The sequence below is a fragment of the Bicyclus anynana genome, chromosome 8 (genome assembly GCF_947172395.1).
Source record: "Bicyclus anynana chromosome 8, ilBicAnyn1.1, whole genome shotgun sequence".
NCBI classification, from domain to species: domain Eukaryota; kingdom Metazoa; phylum Arthropoda; class Insecta; order Lepidoptera; family Nymphalidae; genus Bicyclus; species Bicyclus anynana.
Window position 1 is genome coordinate 13,846,962 of NC_069090.1, and position 18,582 is coordinate 13,865,543.

The following is an 18,582-nucleotide window of genomic DNA, read 5'->3' on the forward strand; positions in this document are numbered from 1 at the left end:
ATTTAAATGATGATGCTCACCGGTACGCCTGCACGCGGTACCACTCGTCGCCGGACAGAAGGTTCCTCTTCTTCAAGTATTTGTCGTTGAACTTCATCTTCTCTGACACCGCTATGTCGAACTTGCTCGGGAATGGCACTCCGATCTGACAACAACATTTCATCAATGACATAAAGCGGGTTGTAGAAGTCACTGGATGCAAGCGGCTCAAGAGAAGCAGTGGACATCCATCCAGTGGCGGATTTACAAAATTTGCCATACTGGCGGCAAATATAAATTTTTGCCTCCTACTGACTTCCGACACTCGCTACCTTATTCCCATTTTTCATGTATAGACAGACAGTATTCAGGTTAGAACAGTTTACTACAGATGATAAAGTGTCACGCAAAGGAGATGGTCCATTTCCGATCCACTCTTGTACCCCGTATCATTAAAATTTAAAAATTCAAAGATTTTATTAAAATTTATTAAACTGCATAAATCTAACTAAATAAAAAGAAATAAATAAAAGTGTTTGAGCTATAACAAGATGGCGCCCATAGAGCAACTATGACATGACAATTGACAGCAAACATCAAAACGATTACTGCATTGAATACGTCATCTATCCGCCATTAATACCCTTAATAATGTTGCATTTCTTGGGAGATTATGAATATTATTTCGAAAGAATAAAAGTAAATTCGTAGATATGTATAATCAAAAATAGTTAAAAAAAATATCTTCTTTTATTTCCGCTAGGGTACAATGACTAATCCTCCATACAATTTTGGACCATCTCCTTTTGGATACTTAGTTTTTCTATGTATATTTAAAGACGTTTTCCTTTATTTCTGTAAGACAAAATGTTTTGGGACAAATTTTGCCGCTCCACTAAATCTGCCGCCCTAGGCTACAGCCTACTCAGCCTACTGGTAAATCAACCACTGTATCCATCGGCTGAAAATAACTATAGAAGATGAAGTTCTCCGTGGCGCAGTGGTATGCGCGGTGGATTTACAAGACGGAGGTCCTGGGTTCGATCCCCGGCTGGGCAGATTGAGATTTTCTTAATTGGTCCAGGTCTGGCTGGTGGGAGGCTTCGGCCGTGGCTAGTTACCACCCTACCGGCAAAGACGTACCGCCAACGATTTAGCGTTCCGGTACGATGCCGTGTAGAAACCGAAAGGGGTGTGGATTTTCATCCTCCTCCTAACAAGTTAGCCCGCTTCCATCTTAGACTGCATCATCACTTACCATCAGGTGAGATTGTAGTCAAGGGCTAACTTGTAAAGAATAAAAAAAAAGTGTGTCAGCTCCGTCGCACGAATGGAGTTTACTCTTTTCAATAGCAACGCCTGAAAAGTGAAAAGTGCGCTACCGAGGTGCAGCGCTGCGTGCGCGCCCGCCAACAGCGTGCACGTGCGTGCGGACGCGCTAGGCATGTGCACGCTATGGCGGCTACGTACGGTGAAAGGTGCGCAGAATAGGTTGCGCACAAAAAACGTACCGAGGGGTATAAATGAAAAATCGATTGTTAAGGAGTAAACTCCAATAAGTTATGAAATGACATGCGTTACGTTTTTTGTGCGCAACCTATTCTGCGCACCTTTCACCGTGCGCTGTGCCGCCAACAACTTGCACATCGCACCCATGTGCACGCTGTAGGCGGGTGCGCACGCCGCGGCCTGCTGCACCTCGGTTGCGCACCTTTCACTTATAAGGCGCGAGTATTGAGACGTGCTTCGAGCTAACTTTTGTTTTTTTTAACATACACACTTTTTTTTGTTGGTAAACAGTGCACATCGAGTAGGGCTTTAGTAATACTTATGTTAAAGAAGACTAAATGTATAGAATTGTAAAATAACTAATAGACTTTATAATATACTTCACATTATATATTTTACTCTTACAATGATATAATCATTAAACAAACAAGCTCAATAACATATAGTTTATAGGTATAGTCGCCTATACAGCATACCCTATGTACGTCTCAATACACTCACAGCTAAATTAGAAAGTTGCGCACTAAAGGTGCGCACCAAAAACGTGACACTTTTTCGTTAGTTCAGTTGGTTTTACCCCTCGGATTTTTCTCATACCGGGCGCCTTATATATAAAAAATCGATTCTTAAGGAGTAAACTCCAAAAAAAAGTCCATCCCCTCGGCACACAGCAGCGCGCCCATGCCAGTGTAGCGGTAGTGCTTCCCCCGACGAGATCTAGTACTGCTGCTGAACTACTAACAGTGATGACAGCCCGCGCCTGGCGGTCCTTGAAGTCCATCCCCTCGGCCACCTTCCCGCGGTACACCGCACACAGCAGCGCACCCATGCCAGTTCCCACGCACTCGTAGTAGTCCTGCCAAATAACCACAATGTAAGGGCCAGGGTTAATAAAACACACTTGTAAGACCGTTAAAAGACTGTTTATAGATCGATGCCTGAATAGCGCGCTGCGTTACGTTGCGTCGATGATTCGTCGTTTTCCATATATTTTAAATGTTTTTTATACTAAAGCGTTAAACGGAGCTCTGCCCCTGCACTCTGAATAGTTACAGCGATGGGACATCGCTCGTTTCCATGGCAACATTGTTGATATTGACATTTTATTTTTGGCATCCCATAAAAATAAAGTTCAAATTGCATTATAACTTGTTATAGGCCAATATTACATCGACGAGTATAAAGAACAAGAATCGATCTCCAGTTGCTACGACGAACATTGTTTCACTCGTTTCGATCCATTCTGAAAACTGACTGGGTGCGTGCGTAGTCCTCTTGCTCTGTGACGTCGTGCGTGATTGTTACGCGGTGTGTATAATAATATAATTATTATTAATTGCTATTTAAATGGTAATAATTAACAGTCTCTTCATTAAAACTACTTTTCCATTCTGAAATGTATATTTCAAATACATAATATGTCAGTTTTTGATATTTTTTATACATAATTTCAGTTCAAGTTTACCTCCATATTGATCTCGTGGTCTTTGGCGTCGTTACTTTCTATAAATATATTTTTTGTTCCTTCCACTCGTCCCCACAAACCGATTTGTTTCCATCTGAAATGATTGTAAAGTTTCATTTATTAACCAAGTTCTTGGTATATTTTGTCAAGATAATTTCAATATAAAAATATGTTACAGTGATGAAATTGATTTGACCTTGTAAACTATTTACCACAACTCGCTAAAGTAACTGTTGTCAACTAATTGTTATGTTACTGTTTCACAGCTCGCTAAACTGAGTGTTGTTGTCAACTATATGTTATGTTATTGTTTCACAGCTCGCTAAACTAACTGTTGTTGTCAACTATTTGTTATGTTACTGTTTCACAGCTCGCTAAGCTAACTGTTGTTGTCAACTATATGTTATGTTACTGTTTCACAGCTCGCTAAACTAACTGTTGTCAACTATTTGTTATGTTACTGTATCCCAGCTCGCTAAACTAACTGTTGTCAACTATTTGTTATGTTACTGTTTCACAGCTCGCTAAACAAACTATTGTTGTCAACTATTTGTTATGTTACTGTTTCACAGCTCGCTAAACTAACTATTGTTGTCAACTATTTGTTATGTTAGTGTTTCACAGCGCGCTAAACTAACTGTTGTTGTCAACTATATGTTATGTTACTGTTTCACAGCTCGCTAAACTGTTGTTGTCAACTATTTGTTATGTTACTGTTTAACAGCTCGCTAAGCTAACTGTTGTTGTCAACTATATGTTATGTTACTGTTTCACAGCTCGCTAAACTAACTGTTGTCAACTATTTGTTATGTTACTGTTTCACAGCTCGCTAAACAAACTATTGTTGTCAACTATTTGTTATGTTACTGTTTCACAGCTCGCTAAACTAACTATTGTTGTCAACTATTTGTTATGTTAGTGTTTCACAGCGCGCTAAACTAACTGTTGTTGTCAACTATATGTTATGTTACTGTTTCACAGCTCGCTAAACTGTTGTTGTCAACTATTTGTTATGTTACTGTTTAACAGCTCGCTAAACTAACTGTTGTTGTCAACTATATGTTATGTTACTGTATCCCAGCTCGCTAAACTAACTGTTGTCAACTAATTGTTATGTTACTGTTTCACAGCTCGCTAAACTAACTGTTGTCAACTATTTGTTATGTTACTGTTTCACAGCTCGCTAAACTAACTGTTGTTGTCAACTATATGTAATGTTACAGTTTTACAGCTCGCTAAGCTAACTGTTGTTGTCAACTATTTGTTATGTTACTGTTTCACAGCTCGCTAAACTAACTGTTGTTGTCAACTATTTGCTATGTTACTGTTTCACAGCTCGCTAAACTAACTGTTGTCAACTATTTGATAGGTTATTGATTGATAGCTGACTATTTGTCAATCATTTGTTATGTAACTGATTGTTTTGTTGACGTTCGCTGCGGCATTGATTTTTCTGTACTTTACTCTGGTGCGTTACGAGGTTTTTTGACCTCATACTAAAACTTTAGTGGTGTGGTACGAGGTCCGTCGACCTCGTAACTCTTGAAGACGCTGGAGTTACGAGGTCAATTGACCTCGTACCGCAGCGAACGTGTTAACTCAGAGCATTTGTTAAATGTTATTGATTCACACCTGCCACAGACTCACCGCTGAATGAACGAGTTCATGCGCTGGTAGGAGGGGAAGAAGCACAGCACGCCGTGCGGGGTGACGCGGCACACGCTGAGCACGGCCTCGCCCAGCGCGTCCTGCACCGCCGTCTGCTTGGTGCCGTTGCTGGTGCAGTCCAGCCGGCTGCCGTCCGGACAACTGTACAGCGAGCCTATCCACACCTGGACGTAAATTAAGTTTATGTGATCTTTGGCATGGCAAACTTTTTTGTTGGTGTCCACCAGGTGGACTGTCGATATCGAGCGAGTCGCAGGGATTCGCTGGATGCAAGCGGGTCATGATCATAGCGTTTAGAAGTCTCTATAAAAGGCCAACGAGTATGTCCCCTGACTATAGGGATGATAACTGTTTTTTAAATTGTATATAAATTAAGAGTATGCTAATAGTAATGCAATTTTGTAAAAGTAACAGTGTATCTGCGATCATTACTTTCGGAGCTACAGGAATTTAAAGGGTCAGATTTGCGACGCTGCCGCGGACCCCTGAAAAACGCCCCATACAAAATGGCACGAACTAATGACGTCGTAGGCACTTAGTGATAGTTAATTTGTATGGGCGTTCAAACAAAATTACCAATATCTTTGTTATTTGTGCGTTTATGTTTATAGTTCATATATTAAATAATGACACATTTAATGTAAGGAAGCTAAAACTGTATGAACTTAGATTATTAAGATTTTTAATAGATTTTGAAATTTTATAATCTTATTTATTTTGCAAATATCCAGTTAATCTTTGCTTTTTATGTATAAATTAGTTAACATTGACCATATTTATCCGAATTTATTATAAAAATCAATATATTCAAACCTAGTCATCATCCCCATTTCAATCGGCTCATGTGATAATGATGACGATGAAACTTTAGGGGTAAGTAAGATTTTTCTTTTAAACGAAAGTAAGATTTTTCGACAAAATCACGCTCAAGTTTAATTTATAAAGAACAATAAGAACTGAAATATAAAAAAAATATTTGTCAAGTATAATTTATAGTTACTAAAACGTCATGAAAAAATATTCAAGGGCTCCATCGAACGCTTGACGCTGTGTAGTTTTCCATATATTTTATAATTTGCCGTACCACACGCTACATTAAAGCATTGCGTCGTCTCAGGCGATGTTTTAATAGATGGACGGAGCTCATATGTTTTATGTGTATTGTTGTGACTCTCTAGGTGCGTGCATTGTCTTTTAGCACTGCGACGTCGTACGTCATCGCGACGCAAGAGTGACATACTTTGCGTTAATCTGTTGCTACAACGGAATGCACTAATATAACGTGACGGGTAGCAGCGACAGTGATTGTACCAACATTTTGTGGTAGAGGAAACACCTCGAGCAGGTCCCAGGACTTGTGATGTTGGGTGTAGGTTTAAATCCATTAACACTCACTCCCTGCCCGACATGTTCTCCATGCCCACATTAAACAATTTATGATCAATAATTACAACACAAATTATTATTGCACAAAGTCACGCTGCTAGTCGTAGCAGCGTGACGGCGTTCACGCTGCCTAACAAGGAACTGAAGTCATCGAATATTGTCTTATACCTCCTTTTTATGATAATATAAATGTTGATTGTCAAAACCACCCGTACTCGAGGAAATCGTAACACTAATGAGGCATTGCCGTTACTTACCCTGTCGCTGGGAATGATGTGTTTGGGGCTGATTTGCAGCGGGAAGTCGGTGGCCAGCTCGGACTGCATGCTGATCTTGGGCGTGAGGGTGCCCGAGGCGAGGATGATGCAGCGCGCGGGGTGCAGCCCGGCGAACACCACCGCCGGGTTCATGCAGATCAAGCGTAGGGTCACGGGTTCCTTTTCCGCTACCTAGACCATAGAACAGAGAATGATCCAGAATGAGTCTTTACAAGCCGCACGGTGAAACCGGTGAAACCCTGAAACATTTCATTTTTTTAGGTTTTTTTTTGGAGTTTACTTCTTAAGTATCATCTTATCATAAATATTATAAAAAAAAAGGAAAATATAAATTCGATGAACGACAGCATTACGTTTTTGTGCATAACCTATTCTGCGCACATGCATGCGGGCGCGCCCTAGCGCCCTAGCACACCGCGGCCTGCTGCTCCTCGGTTGCGCACCTTTCACTCAGGCGTGGGTGGGTATCATAGTGTATGCTGCAGGGCAACATACATCTATATTTAAACAGTCGATCTGAAAGAGTAAACTCCATTCGTGCGTCGGAGCTTTTTAATTTTTTTTAATGTAAAAACACACAAGACGCCATTTTTCTTGAATAATATTGGAAATTACTGATGCGACGCTTTGTGTTAATAACTCGAGAATGTATTAGTTTTTGAATTTGTAGTTGGAATAGCTCCTCTATCTGCCTCATATTTTCTAATCTGAGATCTAGACTTAAGTCTAAGTCTGTGACGGTGTCTTTAGGTCGAAGGTTTTAGATTATTTTAACCTTTTTCAATTACGTTAGGTTGTAGTGCATGTTTTTTTTAAATTTTCGATTTTGCGTATAATTTGAACAATGGCTGATTTATATTTTTTGGACAAAATTTCAACAACTTTCTTTAGAAGATTAAAAACTTACTTTAGGTTGGTCATGAGCTTCCTGAGCAGCATAAAAGAGAAGAATAATATGAATTAACGAAATATAAAAATGTTTACAAACATAATTGTTAATACTCATCCAAGCGATATTTTACTACATATTTGTTTCAAGTCAAAATTTCTTTGATAATTATGTGAGAACTTTTGTTAATTTCGAAATGTATACATTTCATATGGTTTATTAGAATTAGATTTATATGGGTTTATAAATGATACATATTAGTTTCAGCTATTTCGGCGTACAAACGTATAAAATAACTAGCAGAAGCCGCGCGGTTTCGACCGCGTAGTACACGTTCCCGAAGAATACGGGGATAATACCTATAGAAATTTTCGATTTGAATATTTCGTAGTAGCCCTCTTTATACTATTAGATTATAGTGTGTATAAAAAGATTCTTAACTTATCTAACTATATATTTTTTTTAATTTAATTAAATTATTATTTTATTTTGGTTTTTTTACTCTCCATGAATACTTAATAATCCATACATTCTCTATTGTATATCTCCGCAATATATACTCACTTTGTTAAACTGCGAGGTTCGCCACGCATTTGGACCTCTCACTTCAGATTTGAGTTTAGCGACGAGAACCGGCTTGAAGTCGTCCAGGTATATCCCCGAGCAGCGAAATAGATATCCTGCAAGTATTTATTCCCAATTAATTAACCGACTTCCAAAAAGGAGGAGGTTCTACGTTCGGCTGTATGTATGTATGTTTTTTTTTCTTATGTATGTCCAGCGATAATTCCGTCATTTGTGGACCGATTTTGAAAATTCTTTTATGATGGTGATGAGGTGATGGTGATGAGTCCGACCGCTCTTACCGTTGACCTATTGAGGCTATAATAGATTTGCTATAATAGAAGCATGTTTATAAATCAACATCTATTTGTGAGTGGTTGTTATGCAACGCTTTTTGAATTACAACTTTTATAAGCATTCTTGACTTGAGGAGCAAGTTGGTGAATGCGTTACGAATAGTGTAATCAGTCGATGCGTGCTGTCATCTAAAGGTTTGTAAAAGTGTTTGTTTTAAACTACCAGTAGATGGCGCTCTTAGAGAACTTTGAATCAATCCCTTTTTGTACATTTCAAGAACCTGTTGCGATGCAGTTATGCCTGTGGCTTACAGATGGCGCTTTGTCTTTTATTTTTGTAAGTAGTTACTTCAAATGTGTGGTCTACATCACTCGCGTTGTTTTTAGTAAATGGGTTTCGATATTTATTTTATTTTGATTATTATTTACTAGCAGACGCTCGTGACTTCGTCTGCGTGGAATTCAGTTTTTTATAAATCCCGCGGGAACCATAGATTTAGCCAGGATTTAAAGACGTATCGGTACGATGCCGTGTAGAAACCGAAAGGGGTGTGGATTTTCATCCTCCTCCTAACAAGTTAGCCCGCTTCCATCTTAGACTGCATCGTCACTTACCATCAGGTGAGATTGTAGTCAAGGGCTAACATGTAAAGAATAAAAAAAAAATATTGCCAGGATGAAGAGTAAAATCTATTTACACTCCAAATTTCAGCCAAATCACTTCAATAGCCACAATGCAAAGAAGGGACAAACATACACACGTACACACAAACTTTCGCCTTTATAATATTAGTGTGATTTTTAAAATTTTCTTTTAGTTACCTTGTTTAATTGTTATAAATAGTGTAAAAGTATTTATAATAAATACATTGTATTTTTGCGTTACCAAGCACGGTGTCGAGTGACTCCACGAGCGTGCTAGTAGTCTGAGTGACGCCCACCAGAGTGCGCTGGTCCTCGCGGAACTTGCGGCAGAAGATCTCCGCCGACATGTTGAACACTGAAACAGCGAATACAATACTAATTAGTAATAACCTGTCGAATTTCCACGAAATGCTGCAGACCTATGATATGGCATTATTTTTACTTCTATACATACTTGTAAGAGAAAGTGTAAGTACCCTCGTCTTTATTATAAGAGAAGCTAAACACTGGCTCATCTCTACACTGGTAAGGCAAGCAGGCCGCGCACGACCACTCAGGTCGAACGCCGGTGACAGACTGACTCATTGCTCCCACTACCAATATACATGAGCGTATGTAGTATTGTAGGTATCTATTTAGTATACACAAACACTACAGAAAGGTTGATAATGATAAACTAAAAACTCATCAATTAAGTAAGGTGGAAACTTGGGCTGTGCTGAGGTCTTTGCAGAGATGCCGTATCGACCACAGATACAAGAGTCGAAGTGTTTGTATGAAAGCACCTCTATGTCAGTCCGATCAATGATGACAATGGATCCCCTTATCTCAATCCTCTTTTTACCGAAAAGTATTCCCCTGCTCTGGCTCCTATATATGTTGGTTCACGTTCCTATATATGTTGGTTATTGCACTATGTATTTTTTATGTACACCTTGTGTTTCTAGGGCTTCCCATATTTTTGGATGCTGGCGGCTCGAGACCGTTGTGGCTAGAGGTCCATGCAAGAGGTCTATGTCCAACAGTGGACGTTCATAGTCTGATGATGATGATGACGTACCACCGTATTGCGCCTCGCCGATGTTATGAGTATTTAGCGTCTTCACAAAGTCCTCCACCTTCCACGTGTACGTCGCCTCCATTCCATTTACGGGCTGCTCGTCTACCAATCGATTATGGTTTGCAAACCTGCAAATAAATAAATAAATCGTTTATTGATTCACTCATCGATCGTAGATCGTTAGACGGGCGCTTCAAAGCGTCGCGGAATTGTCAATGGTTTCGCACATTGAGTAAGTCATCACTCGTAACATTTCTCTTAATTCATGTTGTGGCTTGTGTTTTTACACTTCCAAAATGAACACGAAGGCATTTAAGGGATTTAAATAAAAAAATAGTAAATATTTTTTTAAGTCCACGTCCACTCACAGCATACGCTTGTTGTAAGATGTGCGTGCACGTCTTTGAGTAATGACATAAAATTGTGCGTTCTTTAGTATGGAGGGGCCCATCTAACGATTTACATCGATGGATTCACTTGTAATAACATAACACAGATCTTTGATCTCCACATTAGGATTTACTATTATTATTGTATCCATATCTCTAGTATTGTGGAAATCAATTTCGTCCACAGTATTGAAACATAAGTAGGTAAGTTATGCAGTATATAAAGTGTGTAACGAATAAAGTTAAATTAGCTAGTATATTCTTAATATTAAGTTTGTATAATTCTAAATAATGACATTAAACGGGTAAATAAATTTAAGGCAATATTAAATGATTAATTCGTAATAATAGGATTGTCTGGATGTTTGTAAAATAAACAAGATTATAAAATTTAAAATTTTCCGTGTAATTAGATGAAAATTCATATATTTTTTAACTTCCTTACATTAAATGTGACATCGGTATCAAATAAAATTTAATGGTCTGCTAAGAATACTATGAAAAATAAAATGACAACACTAAAAAGTAAAAACTCATTATATGTATATTGATAAAACAATAAATATTTTTTGATAAATTATTATTATTAACTAGAAATCTTTGTTAAAACAAAAACAAAATGTAGGTACATACCACAGGTCCCACTGTTTCAAAGCACTGAGTAAATTCATGATGTATGTCATCATAGTGGTAACGGCGTACCGGAACGTGGTTAAAATTTCGAGCTCCTAAAAAAACAACCACATTTTACAACCTAAGTATGTATCTATATATAAATGAAGGCAAAGAAAATCACTTATTTCAAAAATTGTGTTAAACACTCAACACCTTAACACTATTGAAGTGCTTGATGCCCAGACATCATCAAGTCAAAAACCAAAAGTAGTCTTAGCATCAGAACACTACAATCTCATATTTGGCACAATCTTGAAAAAGGATCCAGCTCAGCATTGTGCTGCATGTACCAAGCAAATATTGGACATTAAGCGCTGATTTTTAGTTAATTACCTTGAATCAAAGATAGGTAAAGATGCGGTAAACCTTTCGGTTTCTACACGACATCGTACCGGAACGTCTTTATCGGCAGGGGGGTAACTAGCTACCAACTATGTCAAAATTCAGCTTTCTAGTTCTAAAATACTCAGAATTATCTTACTGACAACTTTATCTATTTAATTAACAACGGAATTTGTTTGCAATTTTCATGCTCCGAGTACGTCTTTTAAATTGGTCGACTATAACTCTTTAAATGATGATTGCTACTTAGCTGTTAGGCTGTTCTAGTTTTTCTTCTAATTTTATTATATATCCCACTTCTGTGAATTTTTTCTCGTACCCATAAAGAACCCCTATGATGTGCGGGGGACGAGGGTAAAGACTGCGCGGGTTGAATGGGTTTTTCATTCATCGCTACGTCGGGAGTGTTACGAACGAAGTTGCCAAGCTATAGTATAGATGGTAGAGGAGGGGGGGGGGGGGGGATTCAAACCCTCATTAAGGTGTAGGTGTCGTGTCGATAAGAGTCCCATACTCGTACCTTAATAGCATTATTGACTTGGTCTCTGTTAAAGCTGAACGAGGCAGCGTCTCGGCAGATGTCCTCGATGTTGTGGCCCTCGTCTATGATCACGACGTTGTCTTTCAAATCGATTGACATCTGAAAGGTTATAGGGACCTAAATTAAAAATTAATTTTATAAGGTATATAGGGGGGGGGGGTGTAACTCTCTGCACTCTCTCTTAACATATTTCTTTTGGCTCCCACATGGGGACTGCAGGGGTACAACTGCAGAGCGTCTGCTTGTTAGAATAAATAGAAAAAGTCGACAAAAAGATGGTTTCTTTTCCAAAAACATAGTTTAACGCAACCTCGTCATAGAATCATTGATGTAATTTTCCATGCTAATAAGGAAATTATTTTTTGACAAGTTTTCAAGTCACGGAAAAATGCACTTCAAAGATACACTGTTAGGATAGGCAGAACTGATTACGATTCTGTATTGGAAACTCAAAATGTTTGTATTTTGTACAGTTTCTACGTGTAGGGTATACCCTGGTTGGAAACCTTGTGCAAACCATTAAATAAGACAAACGTAGACAATTGTCTCATGATGGTCTAAATTTCTACAAGTAGGCCATCTACTTCCGTCAACAGTTTTATAAAAAAAGAAATCCACTTACATTTTTCCTTATAGTTGGTTCGATCAGGTAGTTGTAAGGACAGAACACTATGTTAGCCACTTTGCCCATCTCCCTGGTAGCATAGTAAGGGCACGCGACTATGCGTTCCCCAATCTCCACCAGTTTCTTGAGATCAAACGCACGGGGGAGCGCTTTGCAGTTTAAAGCTTTGCGGTTGTCGTAGAACTTGCAGTTGGTGTCCTGATTCTTTGCGATCTTGTCTGCAGCAGATAGCGGCTGTGAAGTCAAATGTGACGTTTGATTAGAAAGAAAAGATGACTTGCAAACACATCATCAGCCAATGGACGTCCACTGCAGGACATAGGCCTTTTGTAGGGACTTCCAAACATCACCATCCTGAGCCGAATACACGAAAAGCACATGTCATTCTTCGTCGGCCACTGATTTCTGTCGTACTCTCGAAGGCAATTGTGCTCTCTAGACGACAGAAGCGACATCTGCGCTTGCTCACAGTATACCGTTCTACCAAACTAGCTGACGACTTGCTGGATCTACTTATGGGCTCATACGCAGTAATAGAAAACATCAGACATTGCTTAAGGCTTACTTGTCTGTAACTACACTAACATTCATACCCTCTATTCTATGGCTCTATGGCTCTAGCACAAAAAGCTCTACTACTCTCTTTTAACACCATAAAAAGCAAGTATGCACCTTGATACACGAAGAGCACATGTCATTCTTCGTCGGCCACTGACTCCTATCGTACTCTCGGAGGCAACTGTGCTCTCTAGACGACAGAAGGGACATCTGCGCTTGCTCGCAGTATACCGTTCTACCAAACTCGCTGACGACCTGCTGGATCTGCTTGTGGGTCCGTGCGCCGTAGTAGATGATGGGTACGCTGGAACCAACAAACATGGACGCCTTGACGCGAAGGTTCTCCACCAGCGTGTAAAGATTTCTGCAACCAACCCGTCACCCATAAACCTTCACAACCGCATGCCGACATCCAATAAACTAGGTAAGTCTATTTACATGCAAACTCAGTGGCGTGCACTATAGCTTGGCAAATTCGTTCGTAACACTCTCAATGGTACGTGGGGGCCGGGGGGCGGGTAGCGATGTCAGCAAAAAGTCGTGTGCGTTTTGTTCTGACAGATCCAGGTAATTAAATACGAGTTGTTGTTGACAGTGACTGCCTACGACTGATGCACCTTACTTCCAGCCCCTGCCCCACGTGCTTTTTTCACACCCACGCAGTCCTTCGTCCCACGTCGCCCGCATACCATAGGAGAGTCATCAACGATCTTGCCTAGCTATAACTAAGGTAATGGTCTAATACTCGTAGCCTGTGATAGCTTTTGGCTTTTTACAAAATCCTACGCACCGCTCTTTCACCTGCGTTGTTCCTGTTCCCGAGAGATAAGAGAATACGGGGATAAAATATAACCTATGACACTCACAAATAACGTGGCTTTCTTGGTAAAAAGAATTTCAAAATCGGTTCGGACTGGCAACCATTGAGTATGGATCATAACGACTTTGGGATGCAGTAGGTAAAAATACCAAATATACTAAAGTACAAGTAAGTATAAAGCTATTTTTTATAATTTTCTTAGGGATACAATCATAGGGAATACCTATATTTACCACTATGCCACTCAATCTCGTGGCACAAAGGTAGGGGTGATATAATAAATCATGGACTCTGTCGCCTTTTAGATTTTATGATGAAAGAAATGCATTTTTCTTTTTTTCTTTCTTTTATGACAAAGGTCTGTCCATCACAGGCTTTTGGTCTTAAAACAGGGAAAGATATATAAGTAATAAATAAGCTTATGCGTTGTTTATATGAAGTGCAAGCCACTGTTCTCATTAACTACTTATTTTTAACTCAACATCAACTTTACTACATACGAAAAATAAAATACTATGCATGCACTATTAAAATATGATTGTAATAAGAATTTTTATGCTAGATTTGAGGTACTGTACTGATTTAATATATGGTAATTTAGTAAAAAGTGAACGCAATTTTATTACTAATTATTACTACAATACAGCGAAAAGCTCAAGAACTAATAAAACAAACAATAAAAAAATACACAAAATTAATCTTTAACCAAAAATTTCTACCAAACATTAGATAATATAATGCAAAACAATATAACACCATTACAAACTAAACAATTATTACCTTGCTTGTAAAAACACAAACCCACTTTAGTAGAAATTTATATCAGACGTAATTTTTTCAGCCGATTTTACCTTCTCTTTTTTTTGGAAATACATATTGGTTTTTTAAAAATAATATTGGATATTTAAAAATAATAACCACATTTTAAATTATATACATCACCATACATACAACAATGTACTCGTATATTATAGTACCTAAGGTTACTTGTACCAACTGTTAAGTATTATGTAATAGGGTAAGGTTGCCTAAAGTCGTACCCTACGAAATATTACTGTAATATTGCCGGGATACGATTTACACCATGGTAGGACTTTATGCAAGCTTATCCTACTTTATTGACAATATTATTGTGTGTGTACATTTTATTGCGATTAGTCATTGAAGATTAATAAAGTTGCAAATGTACAGTTAAAAATACTTTTTAGTTTTTCTACCTAAAGAGACCAGTATGCCTAAGATGTGCCAAGACATGATCTCGACCAATAGCGTCATAATATCACTCTCTTTTGTCTCATCGCAAAGAGAGCGATATTTTAGCTGTTGGTCGACAATGTCTTTAAACGATATAATTATGTCGTTGTTTAAGCCTACTAAAGTTAGCAAACACCCACTAATCTGATAGGTCAATAGTTTAATCAACCTTTATTATAAAAAAAACTAGCGGACGCCCGCGACTCGGGTTGCATAAAATTCTGTTTCTTACAAATCCCGCAGGTGCACAACGTAGGAAACATAGATTTTTCCGCCTACCTATGATCTGATCCAAGGTGCCTGTACCAACATTGATCTATTATCGGTTCAATTTTTTTCTGATTGTGAAAGTGGAACTCCTTATGGGTCCTCAGCGGCGTCACCGGGGGGTTTGGGCGAGCGCAGAAGCATCGCCTGATGGAGCCCGAAGGCAGAAGCAGAGTAGATGGGCGGACCGACTCTTTAAGGGCGACTCCTCTGAGACTCGGACCTCGGCTTAGAGGGCCGTTCGGGAAGGGTGTTTTGGCCTGAGTGTATCAGTCCGGGCGCCCCCGAGATCGTGAGTGAAAAAACTCTTTTTCTGGCTTTCTGAGTTGCGAAGCTCATACGGGAAACGGTTTAGCCGTATGCAGTTTAATGGATGCAATCTTCTATCATAGGACCAGCGTAGCTAGCCTTTATTATTGCCAAGTTGGGATTTATAAACTTTTTGAGTGAAAAATCGGAATTCTTTCGTCGAAAGCGGAACGTTGTAAAAACGTGTAGGTACAATCAAAAGTTTTTAATGTTTATTTTTTTATTTGAGTTTAAATTACATTTACTTAATTGGACAGTAAAAAAAACAATAGAAAAAGATAGATTTTAATAAAAATATGACACACATTTTAAATCAGATTTACCATATCTTTAAATAGTTGATTCTTATTTGTCTTCTGAATAAAAAAAAACAGAAATCACACGGTTGAGTTATTCCCGAAAAGCGGGACTGAGCTTTTCCGGGCGAGACCTAAAATTTTGATTTAAACATCGGGACGTCTGGCAACACGTGCAAGTTGTAAGTTTAAACGGTAAGTAGTGTCAGCTAGGCAAGACTTACCTCACTTTTTCTGGAGTCACTTCTTCTGGCAATTTCCATTTTTCTGGAGTAGACGGCATTTCAGGAGTTTTTTGAGTAGGCGGAGTGTTGTATCGAACTTTCTTTTGCAGCGTCACCAAACCGTCTTCTGGTGAACCTGTGGTGTGTTTAGTGAAAAATATATTTAGTGAATAGCATACATACATTTTGACGGCCTCCATGGCGCAGTGGGTTCGATCCCCGGCTGGGCCGATTGAGGTTTTCTTAACTGGTCCAAGTCTGGCTGGTGGTAGGCGTTAGCCGTGGCTAGTTACCACCCTACCGGCAAAGACGTACCGCTAAGCGATTTAGTGTTCCGGTACGCTGTCGTGTAAAAACCGAAAGGGGTGTTTTCATTCTCCTCTTAACAAGTTAGCCCGCTTCCATCTTAGATTGCATCGTCACTTACCATCAGATGAAATTGCAGTCAGGGCTAACTTACTTACGTAAAGAATAAAAAAATATATATGTATATATACATTTTTATGCCAGTCTAATATAACTATGTAACACTAACAGAAACCCGTGACAGCGTCCGCATCGCTTACCTTTTTAAACACTTAGAACACCGCAATGAAAATCGAAAAAAAAACATATTTATAATATCATGTCTGCGCAGTAAATTACTCAGGGTCAATTGCCAAAAAAAACATTTATTATCTCAATTTCTATAGCATCAATGAGAAGAACTAAACAATTGCAAATAAATTTCGTTTCAATTTTTTTTTTTCGTAATATGTCCAAGCATTCTTTGATACAGATGGCAGAGGGCTTCTAATGCTCTTCTGAAGTTGTAAATGGTGTAAGTACACGGATGTTTTACATACTATACAAAGATTTATAATGTTATGAAATGTGTACCTACAAGTACATGTACGCAAATGATATTGACATCTGTTCAAGTAAAGATACAGCCGCACTGCAATGTTCACGGTGTTCGCATCTGAATGACGTCACTCGAGGGTACGGTGAAGTAGGGTTGGCGAGGACGCCTCGAGGACCGAGGATGTGAGGACAAAACGTAAAAAAAATAACAATATAGGCTTGCCATTACTACTTATTCTTTAAGAGTTGTCTCTTAAACAATCCGTTGTAATGGCAAGCCTATATTGTTATTTTTTTACAAGTTAGCCCTCCCTTGACTACAATCTTACCTGATGGTAAGTGATGATGGAATCTAAGATGGAAGCGGGCTAACCCTTTACGGTGTCTACATGACATCATACCGAAACGCTAAATCGCTTGGCGATACGTCTTTGCCGGAAGGGTGGTAACTAGCCACGACCGAAGCCTCCCACCAGCCAGACCTGGACCAATTAAGAAAACCTTAATCGGCCTAGCTGGGGATCGAAGCCAGGACTTCCGTCTTGTAAGTCCACCGCGTACACCATTGCGCCACGGAGGACGTCGTAATGAATGTGAGACATTGCATTGTTTCCACTCTAAATACAAGCTATCTGTCGGCGACACTGTTCTCTATAGTTGGCATGTTCCTTTGCCACGTTTTAAAAAAATATATAGTGCATACGGATAAGAAAATAAACAATATTCAAGTTATTCGTCTACAAAAAGAATAGCAACCCTACAGAAGGGGGTCGATTTCAATACTTTCGTTAGGGTGAAACGCGGCGCCGTAATCTACGTAATGGCGTCATTGTCAACGCACGTCGCCATTTTGAATTAATGCAGTCATTGCAAGATTTTACTTATACAACGAGAGCATGCGATAGTCAGACATACTTCAATTTATTAAGGCTGGAATTTTGTCAGCCTTTGCTCATATTTTTTTTTATTGCGAAATTGTTTTCCATCTCTTTTAAATATGACCAATATTACCGTTCCCCTCCCATTAGTCGAAAAAGATTGTTAGGAGTAGGTACGACAATAGTCCAGCGGGCAGGGATTGAACAACCACCTCTCGATGATGAGTCCGATCCCTTTACCACTGAGCTATTGAGGTTTTATTGCTCCGAGGTAATGTCCTGCTATGGGTAAATAATTACGTTAGTCAATTATTATAGAGTTTGGACCATGTTATCGAAGTTGCTTTAAGAAGGTAGCATGTTTTACCAATCAAGATCCTCAACTGTCCAAGTATAAAACGTAATTTTTTGATATATTCTATGGGTATCATGTCTTCAGACACCCGACCCTAAGCTTCGTGGCAACTATTCGCTAAAGACCTTTACAAATCTTTGTTAACAGTGTTTTTCAAACGGTTGCCGCGAAGCTGGCACATAACTGGGGACATGATTTCTCATATTATGCAAAGGAAAATTAAAAAAAAAAATACGCTGCGACGGATGAGGGTCTGGATTCTTAAAACCTTTGAAACGTGACACCAAAGCCACTACAGTCCAAACCACATAATTGGCTACCGTACTTAACTATGGCATTAGGCTGACTTTTCAGCCTTCATAAAATGTGGTAGGTCTGGCTACAGCAGACTCTCGGTCCATTATGTACCTACCTGTCGGGGTTGTAGGAACAAGTATTCAGACTGCAGAGACATTGTAAAGGGTTTC

The 18,582-nt window shown here is 39.0% G+C and overlaps 1 protein-coding gene across 2 annotated transcripts in view; it reads right to left on the bottom strand.

Annotated features, from left to right (window-relative positions):
• The window catches only part of LOC112051554 (Fanconi anemia group J protein), an 85,794-nt gene that overhangs the window by 3,239 nt on the left and 63,973 nt on the right, over nucleotides 1-18,582 (bottom strand). The window contains exons 5-17 of one of the 2 annotated variants that reach the window (XM_052882928.1): nucleotides 16,040-16,175; nucleotides 12,984-13,173; nucleotides 12,309-12,545; nucleotides 11,666-11,785; nucleotides 10,762-10,856; nucleotides 9,740-9,867; nucleotides 8,921-9,034; nucleotides 7,739-7,854; nucleotides 6,265-6,456; nucleotides 4,601-4,785; nucleotides 2,954-3,047; nucleotides 2,231-2,344; nucleotides 21-145 (exon numbers count right to left, since the gene is read on the bottom strand). In XM_052882928.1, coding sequence (XP_052738888.1) covers nucleotides 21-145; nucleotides 2,231-2,344; nucleotides 2,954-3,047; nucleotides 4,601-4,785; nucleotides 6,265-6,456; nucleotides 7,739-7,854; nucleotides 8,921-9,034; nucleotides 9,740-9,867; nucleotides 10,762-10,856; nucleotides 11,666-11,785; nucleotides 12,309-12,545; nucleotides 12,984-13,173; nucleotides 16,040-16,175 — 1,846 coding nt within the window. Of the gene's footprint in view, nucleotides 1-20; nucleotides 146-2,230; nucleotides 2,345-2,953; nucleotides 3,048-4,600; nucleotides 4,786-6,264; nucleotides 6,457-7,738; nucleotides 7,855-8,920; nucleotides 9,035-9,739; nucleotides 9,868-10,761; nucleotides 10,857-11,665; nucleotides 11,786-12,308; nucleotides 12,546-12,983; nucleotides 13,234-16,039; nucleotides 16,176-18,582 lie in introns of both variants that reach the window. The other variant, XM_052882927.1, reaches the window with a different exon arrangement.